This window comes from Pseudopipra pipra, chromosome 5, assembly GCF_036250125.1.
Source record: "Pseudopipra pipra isolate bDixPip1 chromosome 5, bDixPip1.hap1, whole genome shotgun sequence".
In the NCBI taxonomy this organism is placed as follows: Eukaryota; Metazoa; Chordata; class Aves; order Passeriformes; family Pipridae; genus Pseudopipra; species Pseudopipra pipra.
Genome location: NC_087553.1, coordinates 11308007 through 11330070, shown reverse-complemented (window position 1 = coordinate 11330070; position 22064 = coordinate 11308007). Strand labels below are relative to the sequence as shown.

The 22064-nt window shown below is 40.3% G+C and overlaps 1 protein-coding gene across 2 annotated transcripts in view; it reads right to left on the bottom strand.

Annotated features, from left to right (window-relative positions):
• The window catches only part of BCAT1 (branched chain amino acid transaminase 1), a 61034-nt gene that overhangs the window by 9210 nt on the left and 29760 nt on the right, over window positions 1–22064 (bottom strand). Inside the window, exons 3-11 of one of the 2 annotated variants that reach the window (XM_064654440.1) lie at window positions 19111–19311; window positions 17890–17946; window positions 15677–15787; window positions 14667–14786; window positions 12240–12403; window positions 10971–11113; window positions 5009–5094; window positions 2593–2733; window positions 1384–1458 (exon numbers count right to left, since the gene is read on the bottom strand). In XM_064654440.1, coding sequence (XP_064510510.1) covers window positions 1384–1458; window positions 2593–2733; window positions 5009–5094; window positions 10971–11113; window positions 12240–12403; window positions 14667–14786; window positions 15677–15787; window positions 17890–17946; window positions 19111–19311 — 1098 coding nt within the window. The remainder of the gene's footprint in view (window positions 1–1383; window positions 1459–2592; window positions 2734–5008; window positions 5095–10970; window positions 11114–12239; window positions 12404–14666; window positions 14787–15676; window positions 15788–17889; window positions 17947–19110; window positions 19312–22064) is intronic. The other variant, XM_064654441.1, reaches the window with a different exon arrangement.

Here is a 22064-nt window from a genome sequence, read left to right as displayed (position 1 = left end):
TATGCATAATAGTCCAGGAGTAATGAATTTACTCTTGGCATGTAACTAATGAACACAGGGTATGTACACAGTTGAAAGCAAAAGGGTCCATATGCACAGTTGTAAAGGTCAAAGAAAAATAATGTTTAGTAACAGTCTACAGTTTTTCAGCCTCCTCCTGAGCCTTGGTTGGTGATGGAAAACCAGAGTGATGAGACAAGAGGCAATGGGCAGAAACTGATGCACAGCAAATTCCACCCAAATATGAGGAAGAACTTCTTTATTGCGGAGGTGACAGTGCACCGGAATAGGTTCTCCAGAAAAGTTGTGGAGTCTCCTTCACTGGAGAAATACAAGAACTGTGTGGATGCAAATCTGTACAATGTCCTCTAGGATGGCCCTGCTTGGGCAGGGAGGTTGGACCAGATGACCCACTGTGGTCCCTTCCAGCCTGATCCATTCTGTGATCGTGTGATCAGGGAGGGCATGGAGGAAACCTCAGGGAGGAGGCTGGATAAATTTGTCTTAAGCCAGTCACTACCTATTGAGCAAGGGAGAATGACACATATCACAGAATTACTGGTAAGAAGTTAAAAATTTTAGTGGCAAATCTAGCACCTTGAGCCAAAAGCTAAGAATGTGGAATGGAAACCATAAGACTTAATTTAAAGAAATCCTGACAGTACTGCCAAGCAACTGCTATTGGATCTTAAATAAAGGGGCTTGTAACTTGTCAAGACCTACTTTTACAAGTAGGTGGTCTTCAAGAGCACTGTAAACTACACTAAATAAGGGAGAGAAAACAGGCAACTAAAATAAGAAGGGCCATCTCATGTTGATCACTGACTTTACCTGAAATGGTACTGGCTCCTGTGCCCAGACATGGAAATAAAGCACAGATTCCAAATAGACTGTGATATTTAGCAAATCACAGAGAAAGGAACTGTTTTAAGAACAAGAAGTGACTGTGTGATTGGAAAGATGCTGAGAAAGAGAAACAGTGATCAGTTGGCTGCATCCTGTGACTGTTTGCTGCTTCACCCATCCCTTTACTGATTAGACTGTACTCATTTGTGATCATGGTTAAAATGCTTCATAATTCTATTTTTTCCCCTGAAAAAGGAACCTATAACAATAGTACTAGATTTCACTGATAACAGTAATATCTTGCAACTCCTATCCAGCTTCCAAGAGAAACAGGGAAAAACTCTATTACACTTCATCCCTATTATATTTTCTCAAGGAAAAGAGGACAATATTGATAGAATAATCACACCAAACAAAACAATCTATGTTATTATATAATGCTTTCTATAGCACCATTACCCAAAAGATTATTTTCCAATGCTTTCAAATGTTCAGCTTTTATTATTTTATCTGGTTATAGAAGAGGAAACACTTTACCTGGATATCACTCAGCTTATTCAGGAAACGAGTTGTTAACTCAGGCCCATTCTCCATAGTTGGAATGTGCAAATGCTGACATGGAATAAAGGAGCAGGAGAGGGGGGAGAGAAAAAGAGAGTAATATGAAGTAATAACCATACATATGAGTGCCTTATGGTTGCCAACAATTTTAATAAATATTTATCATGCTGTCTAGCCCTCTTTACAAGTAGTCAAAGGTTGTTGAAATGGGTTCTTTTTTACAGGAGGGCATGCTGAAGCAGTGAAAAGTTAGATTAGTAGAACTGTTATGCTGTTTTTAAATAGAGGCTAATCTAAGCCTTCCAAAAGATCTATCCAAAACAGAGGGAGTATTGTGTAGGCAAGAGTAGTAACATTATATGCAGTATTTCATTTCAAAATATATCGTGTAGAAATACAACACTTACACTCACAGAACTTATCACTTGGCACCTTGATGTCTCTCATATTCTCTTAGCATCAGATAGTATCAATACATTTATTCTAGTTTATTAATTCAAGAAGTATCACCTAACAGCCAATTACTCTACTTACCACATTTAATGGAACAAAGCACATCCCTATATTCAACTTCAAAGCCCCAACCTTCTGAACTAACTTTGTGCTGGCTAAAGAGCATCAAATCAGCTGAACAGCCTGAATGGCTGTGGAGTTCCACCTGTGCAGGAGAAATCTCCCATATGTCCATAGTAGGTGGAAGCAGCTATTGCACCCTCCTGAAACAGCTCTTCCATCAGAGCTGCGATGAGGGGTGAAGAAGAGATAAGCTTGAGAAGGAAACACAGCAGTGGCCCAGAAATTAGGTTTCCTGTCAAAGTCTTTCCTCTACTCACCTTTTCCAGGTGCCTTAGCTTTGAAAAAAAATGTTAAATGAAAGAAACATGGGAGAATGTATTTTTCTGTATTTGCAAACAACCTTGGGTGTGGGAATTGTTTGTGTTTTTTGGTTTTTTTTCATTTTCCATGGAATTGAAATTTTATGTTTTTAACTATTACAAAATTTCTAGAAGACAAGAGGGAAAGTTCCCTTCTTACAACACACCAGTAACTCACTTGAAAAACACTGTTCATCTTTACAGGCAGCACTTCTTTTCCATCTCCCTTGTTTTTTGCTTCAGCTGCAATTAATTATAATAATATTCTGAAGAAAGAAGAAAGGAAGAAAAAAAATAGACATTTTCTTACCTTGCCCTTATATAAAATTTTAGAGATAGGACATACAATGCAAGCTGTTCCAGCACCAAACATCTCCTTTACTCTGTCTTCTTCCAAGGCAGCTGTCAGATCACTCATGGTGATGTATCGCTCAGACACTTTGAATTCTCCCTGCACAAGAAGAATCCACCATAAAAATTGTAAAAAGCTTAAAAACGTCTGCATTTTTGTTTTCCATGTTGAAACATCTTTAATAGAACCATTAGCCTAGTGGCAATGGCTAATGGCAATAGTCAGGTCTGGGCTAATGGCAATAGTCAGGTCTGGGCTCTGATCTTGTGAACTTTTCAAACCTCCCAGAATCACACAAGAGAGACTTTAATGAAAAGAACATTCAACTAAGCCAATGGTTTCCCAGACACAATGCTGATGATTAAGTGACACTTCCCTCTGTTTTAGTACAGAATATCTGTATCACACTAGGGAGTAACATCCAATAATTTGTCATTTGTTATGTGACACAGGATCTGACTACTCATGGTCTCTAACACGCTTCAGTTTGTACAAAAATTACTCAATTATATCAAGAGAGCCTTTGCATCCACTCTCAGAATCACTGATTCCTAAGCAAAATACATTCTGTTAATTCCACCTGCAAGGCCAACTAGATGTGATATAGTTTTTTAATCCTTATGAAATTTCACACTGTAGCCTGCACACAGTTGTCACATACAAAAATTAACTGTACTGCAGGCATGAGTAAAGCAATTCACATTGAACAGTCTTAACACTGGAAGTGTTTTACCTCCTACAAGTGTTGAAGAATGCGTTGCAACTGATCGAGGGGATGCGTTTAAAAGAAAAAAAAATAAACATCAAAATTTGAAATTTTTATTTCGTGGATTTGTAGGGACATTACTGTCCTATCAGACCAAACTAAAGCTTAGCCCTTCTTTTATATGCAAGCTTTTTAACATGAAACAGAGATGCTTATGATGGCAGAAAATATGATTAGCTCTGGACAGGACAGTATTTGGAGAGATAGAGGCAGGGACACCATGTAAGCAGAGTTTCAAATAGGTTAGGCAGTGGATGTCAGGAAGAAGAGAACAGCCTTTGTGAGAGTAGATTATTTGAGTGGACTAAGGTGAGAACCTGGCATCTCACAAAAAAAGTCCTATCAACTAGAAATGTCAGTCTGTCTTGTAAGGCAGGTGGGACTGACAAGTGTGCATGCATGTCTGCACTTGGGGAGTACCAATACAAGTAAAGATACATAAAAATTCAGGGCAGCTCATCAGGGGCACACATGCACCATGAAATACATGCTCAGCACTCCTCAGTGCAAGTTAGGTTTAAGTGGTATAACTGTGAACTCTATTTCTGGAAGTCTTTTAGATACATGTGGTTGGAAGTTAAGTTAATACCGGGGAGAAAGTATCACACATGCCTGTGTTATTCCTGCTGTTCCACCCCAAACATAAGCCTGGCCAAAACCAGGAGACAGGATACTGGGCTTGATGAACCCTTATTTTTACCCAAGACACAGTAAAACCTTTGAATACTGTAGAGGCAGAGTGAACAGACTGCTGCATTTCAAGATATGAGGTAGTCCCAAGTGTCCAAATAAGTTCTTGGATGGCTGCAGTACAGAACAGGAACTGGAAGCAGACAGATGACTTCAAGGCTGTGGCTAGCTAGGCTGCATGCTAGTTAGTGGAAACAAGGCTGGAAGCATGAGAACTAAGTGGAGAAATAGTGTGCTGATGACTGAAGTATAGCTGTGGTCATGCATGGTAATTCTTTGTTTCCTTGCTTTAAGTTGCTGGTACCGGTGGATTTAATGAGAATTTTCATGTTAAATGCTACACGCAGCTACTTTAACAGGATTGGTATTGTTCTGTGTGACAGGTGTGGGTATCCTGATGCTGTTGGTATTCCATGAATTTGCATGCCCTTAGTTCCCATTTAGGTTAAGGGACTGAGTGCACCCTCAGCAAGTTTGACAGCAACACCAGGCTTTGTGGCGCAGTTGTCACGCCGGAGGGAAGGGATGCCATCCAGAGGGAGCTTGGAAGTAGATTTTCAGACAGGTTGGATATGACTCTGAGCCATTTGATCTACTTGAAGATGTCCCCACTCATTGTGGGGAGGTTGGAATAGATGCCTTTAAATGTCCTTTCCAAGGCCAGGTTGGATGGGGCTCTGAGCAACCTGGTCCAGTGGAAGGTGTCCCTGCCCACGGCAGGAGGGTGGAACAAGATGATCTTTTAAGGTCCCTTTCAACTCAGGTCATTCTATGATTCTACGAACCCAGACTATTCTATGATTCCATGATTTAACCAGGTCAGTTGAACTTTAAGGTACTGAGCACCAGAAATGTTTGTTTCTGTTGACATTATAACATGGTATTTGAAACTATTACTACCAAGGCCAAAACACTCACCCAACTGCGTGCCAGATCCAAAATGCTTTGCCTTGTCACTCCTGGAAGGATGATGCCATCTAAAGGTGGGGTTGCCAGTTCATTTTCTGTTGAACACAGAAGAAATAGAAACACTAGTTTAAAAAACAACCAAAGTAACATGTTTACTGATACTACACCAAACATGTGGGTCCCTTTAAATTCAGCATATTCCATAATTCTGTGGTACCCAGTAAGATGCAGTTTATATCAGAGTTCAGTAAGAAGACAAGTTACAGAAAATCCGTTCAAATAAACAATACACTTCAGTGTGTGGGGAAAAAACATGAATTAGCTACATGGCTAATGCCTAGTAGCAGGTTTTATTCCTTAGTGCATTATGGGTTCACTGCATAACTATTGGAAACCATCTAATGGTTCAGTCTTCAAATTCTGAAGAGAGAAGCAGAGGGAAAGCCACACCTAATAATCCCAGGGCAGATTATGACTTTCCCTGAACTGCTTTATTTAATATAGGAATATGGGATTCAGTATACCTACTTCATGGCAGCAACATGAAACATTTACCAAAAATTTTGAAATCCACCTACTGAATCAATAAAGCACTGGAAACCTTGCCAACCCTCTTTGAGAGACTTCCTTAATGATCTTTTGCAGTAGGTTAGACATCATTTTTCCCCTCCTAATTCTCTCTTTACAAATTAGAGCAGTCTTAAGAAAATTCCAACAACAAGTTCTTCAACTAGTTTGTTTTTTTAGATTGTGCTTCTTGTTTCCTTTTGAAAAAGAACATTAGATAAATATTCATCTAACGTAAGTAGTGAAATGGCAGATAAATGGTAATCCACACTTGGTAAATACTTGAGCTACAACACAAGTTTGTAGGTAGACTTTGTTCTTCCATCTGATCTTCGCAGCAAATCAGAGTTACTCTTTTTCATTTTGAACTCTCTCTTTCATTGTAAACAGAGTTTAACATTTGAACATTTCAACATTTGAAAGGAATATAAACATTTAAAATATTTGCTGGTTTCTATTATCAGAGAACACTGATCATTCACTCTTTTTCAGAATGAGACTTTTAGAACAGTCTCAAGTTTGCACTGAGAAATCAAGACATCCACAGTCTTTCAGTAATACTCTTCATATTTTTTTCTAACCATTTTCTTTCCCCAGTGATAATTCACTTTCTTTCTTGATCTTATAAGGAAACTACCCTTCTCATAAAATCCACAAACCTTTAAGTTTTTTGCTTATTTTTTACCTAGGTCACATAAAAGGAAAAGATATGTATATTCATGATTTTATTATGTCCCCATCTCCCTGGACCACAAGAAGATCAATGAATCCAGGCCTTTTTGAACCCCTCTCAAAGGAGAAGCTGTCTTTAAAATATTTGTAAAAGTCCTGTGAAAAGTTGCAGCTGAGTAGAAGAGAGAAACACGGTGTTCGTCCTTGGATTGTGGGAGCAGGTGGAGCTCAGCTGCTCCATATTCTGTTTTCAGCACTCAGGTAGATAATTCCATGTACAAACACTGCCTGCCAGCCAGAGCACACACAGCTCCAGACTGACTACAGCATGGGCTCTCCCCACTGTGCAAGAGGGGGCATTGGGGCTGGGGTGGGATAGGGGAAATGGAGGTTAATTAAATGGAACTGGTCATTGAATCCGCTACTCAACTTTCCATTTTGTCAGGAAATAGCCATTACTTTTTAATGCTGCCAGCCCTGGATTTATTCATTTGGACTGGAAATTTTTCTTGTCTATGCTTCCCTGATCCTTTTATGAGGATCCATACACACATAAATAATAGATGTGGACTGCCATGCCAAAATGTATAGAAAAGCTGCCCTAGGACAGGCTATATGTTCTGCTCTGTTTTGACTAACCCATAGTGCCATTCCCTAACCTGTCCAGATTCCTAAGCACAGCAGTGATCTCTTCTTTCTCATACAGTCAAGAATAGCAGCTTTCCTTTCTTTAAAGTCTGTACAGCATCACTCCTAATTATGATGCATGTCTGGCCCTAATTCTGGCACAACTCTCAAAAGAAGAGGACTTTAAAACTTTCCATGAGCCACAGAGTTCACTTGATTCTGAACATGGAAAACCTGATGTCCTGCATTTGTGACACAGTCACGTACAAATGCACTCCTTTCTTTAATACAAAACTTCAAATACTGTGGACTTTGATACCAAATGTTGTCACTACTCTTCTCTATTTGGTGTTGTTGCCACAGATCTTGTCCAGGACCTGTTTAAGCTCAATAACACATATTAATTGATTTGAGCTAGTCTGAAAAGGGTGCCAGGCCAAACCAGCCACCAAACAGCACTGAGCAGACAGGACATGGAAGTCTCAAAATGTTTCAAACAGCCTGCTCTGTAGAATTTTGTCGAGTGTACATATGATAACTATCAGCCTGGGGCCACCCGGGGAACATCTGCTCCCCTGGTACCCGGCAGAGATGATAACATTATCCAACATGGCATGCCAAAAGCTCATCCTCTCTGTGAATTGATGCCAAACCAGGCTCCATATGACATCAGTTTGTCCATCTCCCAGAAACCAGGCTGGGAGCTCACAGACTCCATTTGCCTTCTGAGTTATTTTGACGGACTGGGAGCCTTAAAATGTGTAGTCACAGAAAGGGGGGGGAAGGCATTTGAAGAAAAATGTCAGGGTTTCTCTTCTCCTGTTATTGTCACATTGTTGCAGCAGTAGCACCATCAGCCCAGTGCCCCATTAAACCAGGCACAGTATAGGCTTGCTATAACAATGGAATTCCGTCAGAGTGTTTTAAAGGGATTTTTTAAATGAGGTCTTGCATATTATACACCTTCGATTTTTTTTACACACCTGTATTTATGAACATATAGCAGACAAGACTGCAAACATGAGATGCCTTCAGTACTAGTCACACAACAGCTATGCTGAAAAATTCACCTAAATATATTTTACCAAAATGATAACAAATTCCAAGTGAACTCCAGGGTCAAGAAGAGCCCAGGAAACCCTTTTTTCACTATTATTAACATCTGACTTCCTCTCCCAGTTTGTTCTGGACCTTTCTTTCTTCTTATTTCCCATCAGGCTTTTCTTCTACTCTTCCCTCATGCAGTCACTCTCTGTCTTTGTGTCTCTGTCAGTTTGCTTTCCTCAATTACTTTCTCCTCCTTTCCTTTGTCTGTCATCTCATTAATTTGCTGCTCTTCCCTCCATGCTATTGCTATGGCTTTCTGCTAGAGCAGAAGATACAATCTTTATTTTCTTTTATCTACCTGTACAAGATACTTCTGCAGCACAAATAACCTTCCAACTACAGAACACTAAGCAAACTTACCTCAAATTTTACCTCTTTCAGAGAATCTTTTCACATATCTATTTTTTAATTTATGAAATTTTGAAGTGGGTACTATTAATCACCATTTTAATAGCAGCACTAAAATATTAAGTAATGTCTGAATGCTATTAACAATGTCTTAACATTAGAGCTAAAAGTGGAGCCCAAATGGTTCCAAATCACCTGAAGAAACTGAATTTTTCAAAAGTGCACACAGATTTCATAGCTAGCCATCTTCATGTTGGACATACACTTGAATTTTGAGGTTTTCCATAAAGCCAAGCCTATATTTTAGGCAGAAGAACGGACATTGTTGCAGGAAATGAGTTGCAGTGTCAACAGTTTCTTGGGATAGTTACGTGCTCTGAAGAGGGAGGTGGAAGGGACTGTAGGGCAAACAGATTTTTCACTGAGTGAACATAAACTGCAAATAGGATTTGATGAATGAAATGTCACACTCCTGTATTTATGCAACAGCAGATATCCAGGTATGGTCATATTCTAAGCCTCTGCCAGAGCAGCAGGGGGAATACAAGAACTGCATAGAGCATGTCACGTTATTTTACCAAAAACTGAGTGGTTCCCCCCCTACTCCCTCCTTGATATTGCAAATAAAACATTTTTTCAGGCTCCTCCTGCCACCCAGGATAACAGGTCATGTTTAGTCACAATGCTGTAACTGAAAATATACAGCAAAGGCTTGCAAGAAAAGCCTACTCCCATGGGAAGCATGGATGTCCTCCGGTCTAGGCTTTACCTGGATGGGTCTCTGACTGGTTATAAACCAAGGAGAGCAGTTCCAGCTACTCAGCAGTGACCTCAGAACAAAGAAAGGCATTTTCCTCTCCATGATGGTCTGCAATTTCTGCCTGTCTCAGTTTGATCTCTCTCTCAGCTGCAGCATTTGCATAACAAAACCAAACCACAGCCTAAGTAAGTGTCCTTCGTGAAGCGACAGAACACAACCACAAGCGCTTTCTAAACCCCGGTGCAAAGCCGTAGGTAAGGCATGTGATGACACACATTGGCAGCAGGAGCAATTCTCAGCCCAAGATCCCCTACATTAAGCATTACCCAACACACCGGGGGACAGCGAAGTGCTCCAGTGAGGATACTGCCGTGTCCCGTGAGAGGGCAGGTTTGCCAGCACACAGCCTGCTTGGGTGGCATGAATTACAAGTTGTTTGCTACGGCCACCTCACAATAGTACCATTCACTAGTGCACTGGTAACACAGTGATTGGCAGATCTTTGGAACAGCACGGTGCTGCAGCTGGATAATTCCAGCATACTCCTGGTTTAAGCACAATGAGAACATTGAATTCTAATTATGTCCCCGCTTCAGTGTCCTTTCCCTGGGCAGAACAAGCCAAAATCTATTTTCATGTCTCTCCAGCAAAGTTGCACAAGGCATAAATTTGGGCATCTAGCTACACTGACAAATCTAGTGCTGCTATAATGACAAGAAAATTTCCAGTATTTACTGTTTCATTCACAAAACTTCATGGACTCATTCCACACTGAGGGAGTATCATCCTCCTTTTAAAAAAAGTGGTAAAGATTTTGCAGGACAAACAATGAAAACAGAGCTGGGAGTCAGGTAGCTGAATCCCTATTATCCTACACTATCTGAATTACACTGCTGTCCCCACAGAATGTTGCCTCTGTACTCTGCAGCTGAGCACTGTCAGAAAAACAGCAATTTTCAAGGGTACTCGTGGCACTACAATGAAATCTGAGTTTGAACCCTGCATCTGCTGCATCGTGCAAAAACTCAATAACACTTCATATTCATGGAGGGCCAGCATCCATGGAAGTCAGGAGGTATCCTTTTTTTTCACTTGCCTGTACATTGGCTCAGTCCTTTGAAGAGTCATGTAGTCTTCCAAACCAGTTATCAGGTGCAGCTATCACCTTTCAAGATCTGAATATATGCATACACAATGGGTGTTTTTGAGATGTTTTAAATAGTTGGCAGCTCATTAACTAGTTTTCTAATCAGCATCTACATTGCTCAGAGGTGACCATGGGTACAAAGGGGTAAAAATAGCTTCAAGAATGGTGGTATGTCTTGAAAGCATCATTTGAGCATTAGTGATCTGGAACACTTACTGACATGCTTCTCTCTGTCATCACAAAATTCTTTGAAGAAAGAGCATTTCTTCATGAATTGGATGCTGAAATACTTCTGGCTATGCTTTGGGAACATCTGACTTGCCAGAAAGTAACGATGGGAGCCACTCATGCTCAAAGCCACAGAATTTGAAGAGATGCACAGTCACAAGTTGTCTTTAGCACCTCTGTGCTGCTTCTAAGCCAACACCTCCTCAGAGATCGAGCTGCTACAGCTGAGACTAAACCTGATGTGTGACCTTCTGTCTGGGTAGACTCTGCCCTTCTGAGCACATGGACTGGCCCAGCAGCTGAGTATGTTATCAGCAGGCAGCATTCACACCTGCTCCAGAATCTCCTCTTTCACAGTGATATATTTAACAGTCACCTATTAGTTTTCAGAAGACAATAATAACTTCTTTTGTTAAATCATTTTAATTTAACAGTTTATGATCTGCATTCTAATAATCATTTTGTGGATTAAACTTCCTACTCTGTTAAAGTTTTCATGCTTTATGTTACTGTACCTCCATCTTCATTGATCCAGTAGAGAAACAGATTCATTGTTCCAACTTCGGTTATTTGGTGATCTTCTCCATAGAGCCACAAAACCTGCTGGCAGCCAAACTCCAGGGCTTCTTGCTGGGCATAAATAGCAGAACCATAATTCCTTCAGAAACAAAAAGAAAGAGCAAACAGTTATGACTATCTGGTTGGGTATCTTTTTATTTTTAAGCAAGATTTTGTGCACATCTACCTTATGAGCAAGTGCTCTGCACAGTCACTGCTTGTCCCTGGGACATTTTCTTTGGAAAATATTTTACTAAATCATTTGTATCTACAACCCAAAACTTTGAAGAGCTGAACAGCATCAACAGCTCAAAGATATCCATCCAAATTGTCTTAAAAATACCTCTTGTTCCATATCCTGGACATTCTAATTACTGCAATTAAACACCATAGGAAAGCATTTATCTTTATTTAGCAGTTGGCATCCTGGAGAGAGAATAACAATTACTCTCCAGTTCATGGCTTGAAAAAAAAACCAAGAAAAAAATCATCTACCTCATGTCATATATCTCATATTAACAGATGAGTAATATGTGTCAGATGAATCTCTTGCTGCACAAATATCAACAGAGGCAAGTTATTTCTTTTCTAGTAAAAGACATTCACAGAACAAGTATCTTCAGGAGCTCCAAATGGGCCTTGATGAACTCCATATCCTTGAGGAGCAAATGTTTTCCTAAAATGCTGCCTGCACAGCAAATCCGACTGAACGATACCTGTGCTTAGGCCTAGTTCAGCAGAAAACTGCCAGGCTAAAGTCAATGCAGATAATTGGCTCTTCTTTCCCTTAAACCCCCAAACTTCCTCTGCTAACTGCAGATGGCTTGTTGGGACAGCCTGCCAAGGAAGGAGGTCAGCAGCCAGTGCTGCTCCCTGCCCAGCTGGCAGCAGGATGCCGTACTGGAGGATGCTTCACAAAACTGATGTCTTCAGTGTCAACTGCACCAAGGGGAAGAGCGAAAGCATTACATGGACACCTTCCAGCTCCAGTTCCCTAGCTTGAGGTGCTGCAAAAAAATCAACTTGGCAGTAATATTCAAACAAAACCATGCAACTGCATTGTATAAATAATATTTGCGAAGTATGATTTCGAAATCTTTGTTGTAGCACACTGTTTGTTTAACTACTGCATTTAATGTCTCTACGTCTGCTGGATTAGGTACTTCACTAAAACCCAAATCTGCTTTGTGAGCTATGTAGAGAAATGGAGAACAATGTTTTCTTACCCTCCCACTTTGCAGTCCCCTGTTCCTCCTTTCCAGGCTCTTACGTATTTTGGATCCGCCCATAAGGATATTGGATTGAAGCTTCCACTTGCAAAGTAAGGGCCTACAGGGCTCAGTATGACATACAGGAGGGCTTTAGTCGGCTTCTTCACTCCAAGGGAAGGCTGAAAATAAGGAATGTAAACAAATCAAAAGTCACTGGCATACTTCAAACATCAGGTGCTTTTGAAACACTGCCTTCAGTGGAACTGCAGCATGAGAGCTTTTATCAGGACAATGCAAAGTGCTGCAATGAAGAGAAAATATTTATGTAACTTCCCCCCTTCCAAGCAACATAACAACCCTAATTTTATAGACTGTCACCATTCACTTAAAGCATTCCATTTACCTATATATTACTCTAATCTTCTCAAAGAGTTCCAACCTTTTGAGAATTCAGAATTTAGCTTAACAAGGTACTATATAATTACATGAATTAATCATAGCAGAAGCCTTCAAAGCCTTCTAGGGGAAGGAGTGGCAAGAACCACTGCTAGCAATAACAACAGTGGAGAAAACAGTCAGCTGCATTAGTGAGGAGAATTAGCCAGTGCCACTTAGAACTGGCTTTGGTAGAGTTGAGTGCTGGCATTGTGAATGACTGTGTGACAACTAAAATTATTTGCCTGCTGGAAACAGTTCACACAACAGCACAGGAAATAACCTGGAATGTATCAGATTTTTTTCCCCCTCCTCTCTGGGGGGCTTCCCATCCTGCAAGTCATCACCATCAATACTTGAAGGTGGAGATGAAGTTTGGTACTGGATAAAGTCTGAAGCCTCTGATAGGAGACTGCTTACCTTTGTGATTCTGTAAAGCTTGGGATTGACAATAGAATCACAAAATTATTATGTTGGAAGGCACCTCTGGAGGTAATTTTGTCCAACCCTCCTGCTCAAGCAGGGCTACATAGAGCTGGTTGCCCATGACTCTTGGGATCTTCTGTACAACTGAATAGGTTACTATTTTCTCTCCACTCACAGAAACCAGTCTTGTAAAAACAACAAGCTCATCCTTGGTTTCCACTGAGAAAAAGTTACTAAACTTAAATGTTCAGGACCAAAGCTAAACAAAGCACAAAAAACTAAACTGGGAGGTGGAAGGGAAAATAATAGTGTAATACTGGAATGACTGTAAAATTCAAATAAGCCTTCCCCAGGTCCTGAAAGGGTTGTTTTGATTTCTGTCTAGCTTATGCCTTCAGAAAGATTTCTAACAAGATTAACTGAGATCTTGATACTTTTCCTGACTTTTACGTGATCTCAATACTTTTCCTGACTTTTACAAAGATTGTGCTGCCTGGTTTCTAATTGTGTTGACTCATAAAAGCTTAGTAGGACATGAAATCTGGAAACAACATATGACATAGTGGAAAGGCCAGATGTGTTGGCTAACCTGAAACAAAACTCAACAGCAAAAGAATTTCCAAAAAAAGGGGGGAAAAAAAAATCAATGTTTAATATCACTACTTTACAGTCACTACGTGGAGGTTCTTCCATCTGAAAATCTGCAACTAGTTCACAAGTATTAAATTAATGGAATCCTAGAACACACCTGAAATGTGCAATGGTGATGTATGGTAACTACTTACAGTCGTGGATATTGCTAAAGAGTAACTTGCCTAGTTTGGAACCCTACCTTCTTCAGCTGCCTTGTCCTACGCTCTACCATGATAAGTTTCTCTCTTGCTACTGCTAAAAAACCCCCAAACAAACACCCTCAAAATTTTCATTAAAAGAAACTCTCTGTTTCTAATTCCCTTTATCAACACAATAGGCTTGACTCACACCCATGTGAAACTCAGAGAGTACGCAGTAATACCTTATAGCAAAGGAGCTCTTATAAGGCCGTGTTTGTGTGGGTTCAATAACAAATTAACATGAGAATTTGTTCTCAGTTTTGTTAGAAGTGTCTCTCAGAAGAGCCATCTTAATTTACTAGGTAGAATCTTCTGAAATCACCTCACTATGGTCAGGATGGAAGTATGGGTTTAAATCACAAAATGCACACAGCAAATTTCTGTTCCCTCATGCTTTCTTCAGACTATTAGGATTTTAAAGGCATGCATTAGCATGCCACAAATAACTATCCTTTCAGTGCAAACCCTAAGTTAAAGTAAATTTTTCTGTTCCCACTCTGAGTAGTTAATCCAAGTTTACTTTCTGTGCTCTGAACCGATGTGCCCACTAAGTGGCAGTGTGGTCAACATTAAATTTGTGCAGTAGCGCTACAGGTGAGGAACTCAAAAGTAAAAGCACAAAACCAATCCGCCCCCGAACTGTAATCCTGTCATCTACTGACTGCTGCACGTTTCCCTTTATGGATGGAGGCTTTTCTCTCATTCCTAAAAACACAAAGGTTAAGAGGGGGAAGAAAGCGTTTCGCACCTCGGTTCCAATTAAGGTAGGACGGATGTACAGGCTGGCAGCGGTTGAGTATGGGACCCACTCCTTTTCCACTTCCACGAGCTTCAGGATGCACTTTAACAGCTCATTCTGGTCAAAAGACTGGGAAGGAAAAGCAAAGGGAGAAAAGCAAATGGAGAAATATAGCTGGAACATTCCATGGTCTTTACAGATCCAGATGCTGCAAGGAAGACTTCATCAATTAATGTAACAGTGACAGCCCATAGAGGCTCATAGGACCTACATACATCATCTTGCTTTAGTTCATTCTTTACAGAATTAAAGATACCATGGTCTTGGCCATTTTGCCTTTTTGTACAGTACCCTGCATGCCCTTCTCTGGTCCAAAGTATCATCCTAGGATACTAAAAAGGAGCCATTGACCCTTCTTGCCTCCAAAGCTCATGGACAGAAGTCCCCGTGCAGCCAACACCTTCACTTTGGCGTGCAGCAAGCTAGGGCACCACCTCTTCTGCCGAAGAGTGCTTTGGGTTACAGCCCCAGGGGGCCAGCAAGTCTCCCAGTTTGTTACAAAGTTCCCAAGATCTTACAGCTAATAAGCCTAGGAGGAAATTCACTGGCCAAGATACAACTCCTAAAAGCAGTATTAAGTTGCTGGCACGACCGAAAACGAAGGCAGTCAAAGCCTCAATGACTTAACTGGACTGGAAAGAAGAAAAGGAAACCATTAACACCATAACAGATTAATCAGCTGTCTGCATGCAAATACCTGCACCATTCCTCAGAAACAGACTGTACATCTGAAACAGTAGGGAAACAACAAAGAAAGCAAAACATTGTTCTGATTTTTTTTAAAAAGCCTGTCAAACAGTTTCTTTCACTGAATAAGATCTGTTAACAAAGTTTAACTGGACTACGGAAGAGATAGAGCGTTTGATAAATAGTACACTACTTAAAAGTTTCAGAGGTTTGCACTCTGAAAATGGAAATATGCTCTGACTTATGGAGAGCAAGATGCCTTGGCTACGTACTGGCAGAGTTGTCCTCCTTGCTGACCGTGCCATCCTGTCCATGTTGAGAGTTGGCCGGAACAGGCGGATTTTGCCATCCACTCCTCGGTAAGCCTTCATTCCTTCAAACAGCTACCAAGCCAAAAAAAGGAGAGAAAAGAAACCAAATAATGATTGAGACGTGTCATCCCACAGGGATCTGTGCAAATGCAGAGCACACCCTTTGAAAATAAAAGAACTTAACTATTCCTGCTCACAGTGCTCAAACATAAATGCTAACTAGTGAATCCTGGCAACACACTCATGTGAGATAGGATTATGAAGTTTGTATTATGAAGATGACCTGTCTATAATTCAGGTGTGTCTTTCTCTGTCAGGGAACTTAATGATAACCTTTTTTTTTTTTTCCCATAGTTTGGTTACAGCAATTAAAATTTGTAACATGTGTTTGACTTAACTCCCTTACATCCTGACTGATACCTACGACTAAGCCAAATCAGTATTCTCCCTTACATAAAGGATCTATAGAATTTTACATTACTAATTTTTAGGTCTCTGTCCAAAATACATTTTTGGTAGGAAGTGTAAGATAAGGTAATTAAGAGAATTCTGTTAAAAGTTCTTTCCGTAGTTGTAGCAGGATCTTCGTCACTTATTTCCCCATATATGCCCATGCTGTGGAAGGGGGCTTAGCCTGCATGAGAGATGGATGCATCAGCCTTACACTAGAGGATAAATGCATGAAAATGTTTTCTTTATATACTTTACAGGAAACTTAAATTCAACATAATTATCCTATCTGACTGCAGAATCCACATGACTGGTGTTGACCACCATTTTACCAGAAACTCCTATACAATCAGCGCCCTCCCAGCAGAATGCCCTACAGCACCTCCTAATCACAGCAAAAGCCATATGCCCACAAAATACCCACAGTTATTTTCAGATAAATAAATACCCATAGTTATTTTTACAGATTGATAATTTCTGGTTATACTTATAGACAAAAACCTGATGTATGATATAAGCTCACATTAATAGATACATATATATACATGTATTATTTAGATTAAGTATTAAAAGGCCACTTAAGCTTATAGACAAGAGTTCAGACTTTTAGAATTTATTTTCTAAAGCATTTCTTTATATGTGAATTTCAATAGAAGTTCTATGAATTTAACTGCATCACTGCTGTCAGTCTCCTCAGGCTTCTCCTCCTCTGACTGTTCCACAACGAGTGGCTGGAACTACATAACATGTTGTTGGAAGTCTACACACACAGCTTTTTTATTTGGAAAAAAAAATCCTATATTTGTGTACAAGTAATGTAGTAGAATACTCCAGGTTTCACTATTATTAAATTCTGTAATATCTTCCCTCAAGGGTCAGTGAAAAGCAGTGTTTAGAAAGCTTTCGTGCAGTCCCATGGCAGAGCTAGGTCCTTCCACATGACAAATTTTAATTGGGTTGTAACTGGGTTGCAGGAATCCTGACAATTTTCCTCAGGCTATGTGCCAACTAAGTAGCAGAACCAGAATTAAAACCCAGAACTTTTTTACCTTCAAAATTTAACTTATTCCTATGGCAATGCCAACCTTATTAAAAGCTTTACAGGCAGTTTTGAAAAAGAAATTATTCCCAGGGTAAACACTGTAGCTACAAGAAAAAAGGTCGTATCTTTAATAAAGGATGGCATAGCTGGTGATATGGATGATGCTTGGAAACAATTTTTAATCGGGTCAGTTACTAACTAATGCCACATTTTTGGAATGCTACTTTCTTATCGCTTTTATCCACCCCACCCACCCTTCTCCCAAACACATTCACAGAACTTTTAATGAGAGGGAAAAGGGAGGAATGCCACTACTAAGATCTGATCGATGGTTTGAGAGAAGCAAGAATCACATCATTACTGAAACACAGAGCCTTCACAAGATGTTAAATGTTTTTCTCCAAAAATAAATACTTTTAACCTTCCAGAGCTCAGTAAAACCTTTCACTCATTAAAAGGGAAGATAGTAATGTGTTCCAGAAATGCTTAACTTGAATAAAAGCAATCATTGTGGTTTGGTTGATGGTTGGTTGCTACAATGGTGTGAAAACAGTATTATCTGACATCTGTACATCACAGGAGCTGGATCTGGAGTTCAGCAGATCCAGATTATCACACTGCATCATGGAAGGCAAGGAGGAAGGGAAGGGAATGCCAAATTCATCACTTTTATTATACCCACTGTGTATTCATTGAGCCACAGCAATGACACCAGATTCTCCTCTGTCTGTCCTCTTGGCTAGAGGAAACGTGATGCAATAAGGATAAAAGAATAAAAAAAAATGGAAAAAAATAAGAGCATATTCATATTAGCAATGATTTCAGACTGGGCCAGAGGCCAAGCATTAAAGCAATATGGTACTAAGAGTGAAATATAGATTTGGGACTCCAGCGTGGTTTCTTACTTCTTGGGCAGATCAAGAGCTGCAGCCTTAGTCACAGGGGCCTGTTTAAATTTACACAGGACCTTTGAAGACTTGGTGACTAGATGGGGAAAAAGTCACTAAACACAAAAAAAACCAGTGAAGGCAGAAGCTCAAGGACAACAAGCAGGGAAAAGCTTGATCCTTCCTTTATACCTGAGGTTAAAATAAAAAAATATAATAATAATAATAAAAAAAGAGAAGTAATGAAAGAAGCACGAGCAACTCCACACACTTCAGTGGAGACACTCCCACGTAGCCAGAAGTGGGAGGAGAAGTGGGTTTCCATTTCAGGATATGTGCTCTACCAAGGCTCCCACACAGGTGTGAGTACAGCCAAAGCTGCTCTGGAGACACAAAGGGCAGCTTTAGACAGAAAGCAGCTAAGCACGGAAACTGTTAACCACGCTGGCTTCCGACTTAACATTTCACTTCCCAAAGTTTCTTGTTGTACACTCTCTGCTTAAATACACTCAGGTGTGCTGAATGCATTAGATCCAGTTCTGAGCTCTCCAGACTCGTTCAGAGTTTCAAACAAGCACCTCTCTAGTCTGTCCTGCAATCCAACCTATCAACCTTTAAACCAGCTTAAAATAACTTTCACAAGGTGCAGGTTCAGTCCCCAAACTAAAGCTGCTCCTGAAATTTCTCAGGGTCTTATCCAGCGCTGCATTAAGTTACATCAGAGAGAGTAACTGGACCCATCCACTATCAGTAAAACAGAATGCTTTCTCAAATGGATTTGTCACCACAGAAGAAAGGGCTCGCCATCACTAGGCCAGAGCTGCTTCTGAGTTGTGCTAACACAAACATAACCCTGTTGTACATAATGCAATTATTCTGGAAGGACATCAGTGAACAAAACAAAACATAACTCAATACTAATAAACTTAAGGCAGTAACAGTCCTTGTGTTACAGAGCTGTGGCTTCAAGAGCTAATAAAACAAAATAGTGGTTTCCAAATCAGTTCACTACTTACTTCTATAGCATAGTGCAGGGATGAGGAGGCTGGATGCAATGAAAGGTTCTCCAGTGGCTTAATATAGGGTTTCTCCCATCCTGAAGCCAAGGACCATTCAATTGTCAGCATATTATCAGTGAACACAGTTCCAAATACCAAACCACTGGGGTCTGGTTTTTCCTTGAAAGTTGTAGCTGGCGTGATAATCAAGTCGGAAGCCTGAAGGAACATGGAGACAAAAATGAAGCGTATCAAAATAATTAAGTCAGACTGATTTAAAAATGATTCTGCATCAGTGAACATGGACAAACTTTGATATTTTCTCTGTAGGGACATTTAATGACATAATGGTTACAGGCAGATAACCTCAAAGTAGCTGGCGAAGTATTCACACTGTGCACACACACATATACACAGTGCTGTTATACAAGAAGCAGCATATTTTGAAACCCTGCTAAGTTGGGGAAGCAATACAAGGTGCAAAACCAGAAATCAGAAAAAAATCTCTTGGACACTTAGGTTAACACATCTGTACAAGTTCCAGAAACACCCAGTTGCTGTATCTCAGAACATAAGCTGATCACCAGAAATTAATCCCTCTCACAACTAAGTGGATGTTATGCCAACTTTCCATTAATACATAAAACCAACGTGAGATCAGAGCCAGCAGTCAGCAGATTACCTGTGTCACAGCTTGTTCATTCACATTCTTACTTTCCTAGAAAGATCCCATTAGTAAAAAAAGGCTAAATGTTTCCCTGCATGAGGGATTGTAGCTGCAGAGATGTACCCACAGGGTTTTGTGCTGGTTTTATCTGGGATAGAGTTAATTTTCTTTATGGTGCCTTCTATAGTGTGAATCATCCTAAAGAACAGCAGGCAAGGAAGGAAAGCAGGATCCTCTTTTATACACAGGTATGGGCTAAACAAGTAGAGAGGGCTACAGAGTGGCCAGATTTGATCCACCCTCTCCATTCTCTTTCTAGGCCATCTGAGCATTTAAACTGTGCTGGCCAGAGGCAAGGGAGAATTCAAAGAATCATAATCAGAGCTCCGTTTTCCGTCCTAACATGACTCAGAAATCACTGACCCTTATTACAGACCCCCAAGTGAAAGCTTGCTCTTCCATGTTGGGTGCATATAGAATAGACTGGAACATAAGTAGTTCAGACTATTGTTAAAATGATTTGCAAATGCACTAAAAAGGCAGTTCTGCAAGACATATCACTGACTTGGCCTTCTCAAACCCAGCACACGTTTTGCAAAATGAGTCAAAACCAGTCCCAAGCTTCTGAAAAAGAACACATGCACTCCTGCCTCTGTAAACAACCTAACTTTCAAGATGTCTTTAATGCACAAAAGCCTGTTTTTTATTGATTGGTTGTTTTGGTTTAGGTTTGGTTTTGTTTTTTTTTTTTTTCTTTGCTTAATAGCTTAGATGTGAAATTAACTTAGAGCAGGAGCACATGAATAGCTAAAAGCCTGTTTCAAACTCTCTCCAATTATAGGGCTTGTCTAGATATTACAGTGCATTAGCCTTTTTGAACTAATACATAATCTGATAAAACAACAATTACTCTTCTTAACTCTTCTCTTTATTCTTCTGACAGTAAATGATCCAATGGGAAAAGCACTACTTATTGGTGTCCTGAAAATAAAAATTAATTTTACCTGGCAACCTCTTATCACATGCTTTAGAAAAAAAGCCATCACAGAAGAACATAGATCAAAATAAAAGCCACAGAGGAGTGTTTGCCATTATCCACAATGCAAAACTCAGCTCAGGAAAAAGCTCATGCAGGAGCAAGATGTCAGTGGGGCTTTCTCTGCACACAGTCACAGCTTCTAAAGATCATCTTCCAGTGGTGTCAACAGCTCTCCCTGGAGTCCAGGCTTCCTCCTCACCTCAGTTCACTTTCACTGGGATAATTATCTTTACAATAAGCTGGCCTGGGGGCCATAATTATCATATGGAGTCTCATGCCCTAGAACTCCCATCAGTGTGCTGACTTCTGCTTTTATGCCTCAGTTTGCCACTTCCTCAGTGGTGGAGGCACAACTAGTTGAAAGGCAGCACTTCAAAATCGTTTGCTAAGCTCGTTGGGGCTAACAATTAGCTTTTATTTGAGGATGGGGAAGGATTTTAACCTGGCTGTTCTTACAGACCCACAAGCACACGTGGAGGGAGCAGCAAGCTGCAGCCACAAGCAATGAAACACGTTCACTTGGGAGCATTTGGGCTCCAGTTTTGCCACCAAAGATACTTCTCCAGATTTGGAGACGTGGAGTTCAAGAGGCCAGCCAAGAACTCACTGCTGCAAGTGACTGCTCAGAGCAGTGGCCCACACTACTTAGTTCTCAGCCCCAAGGACTGGGGACTTTCTGCAGTCACAAGCAGAAATCACTCACTGGATTTCAGGTTGAGCCACTTGAAGGCAGAAAGTGTAGAGAAGTAGGTATGATGCTTGTTCAGAAAAGAAGCAAATCATTTCCAGAACACAGAGCTTCCTGGAGCTGCACACTCTGAACAAGGAGACCAACTACTGTTTCTTACCTCCTTTATCATTTAGGGAAACCTGCTTTTTTCAACCATCGTGCCAACACCTGATTCAACCATGTCAGGTACAGCACTTCATCCATAACAATTCCTTCAAACAACAGCAGGAACACCCTGTATCAGACCTCAAATATAGGTTAAACTGCTCAGACCAGTAGGGCAACTATCATTCAACAGGCAAAAAGGCAGTTTTTCTCTCATCCTTATAATCCTGTTAAGCTCTCAGAAGCTGCACTTAAGATTTTTTTGGACATTACTTTCTTAAGGCTCTTTCCCCTTACCCATTATAATGTCTTTTTTCTCCTTCTTTTTACCAAGCAGTGCAAGTTAACAGTGTACAAAAGCACCTAAAGCTTTCAAAATCACAATGCTTTTCACGTCAAGACACCATCAAGAGCTGCAATGCATTTAATGT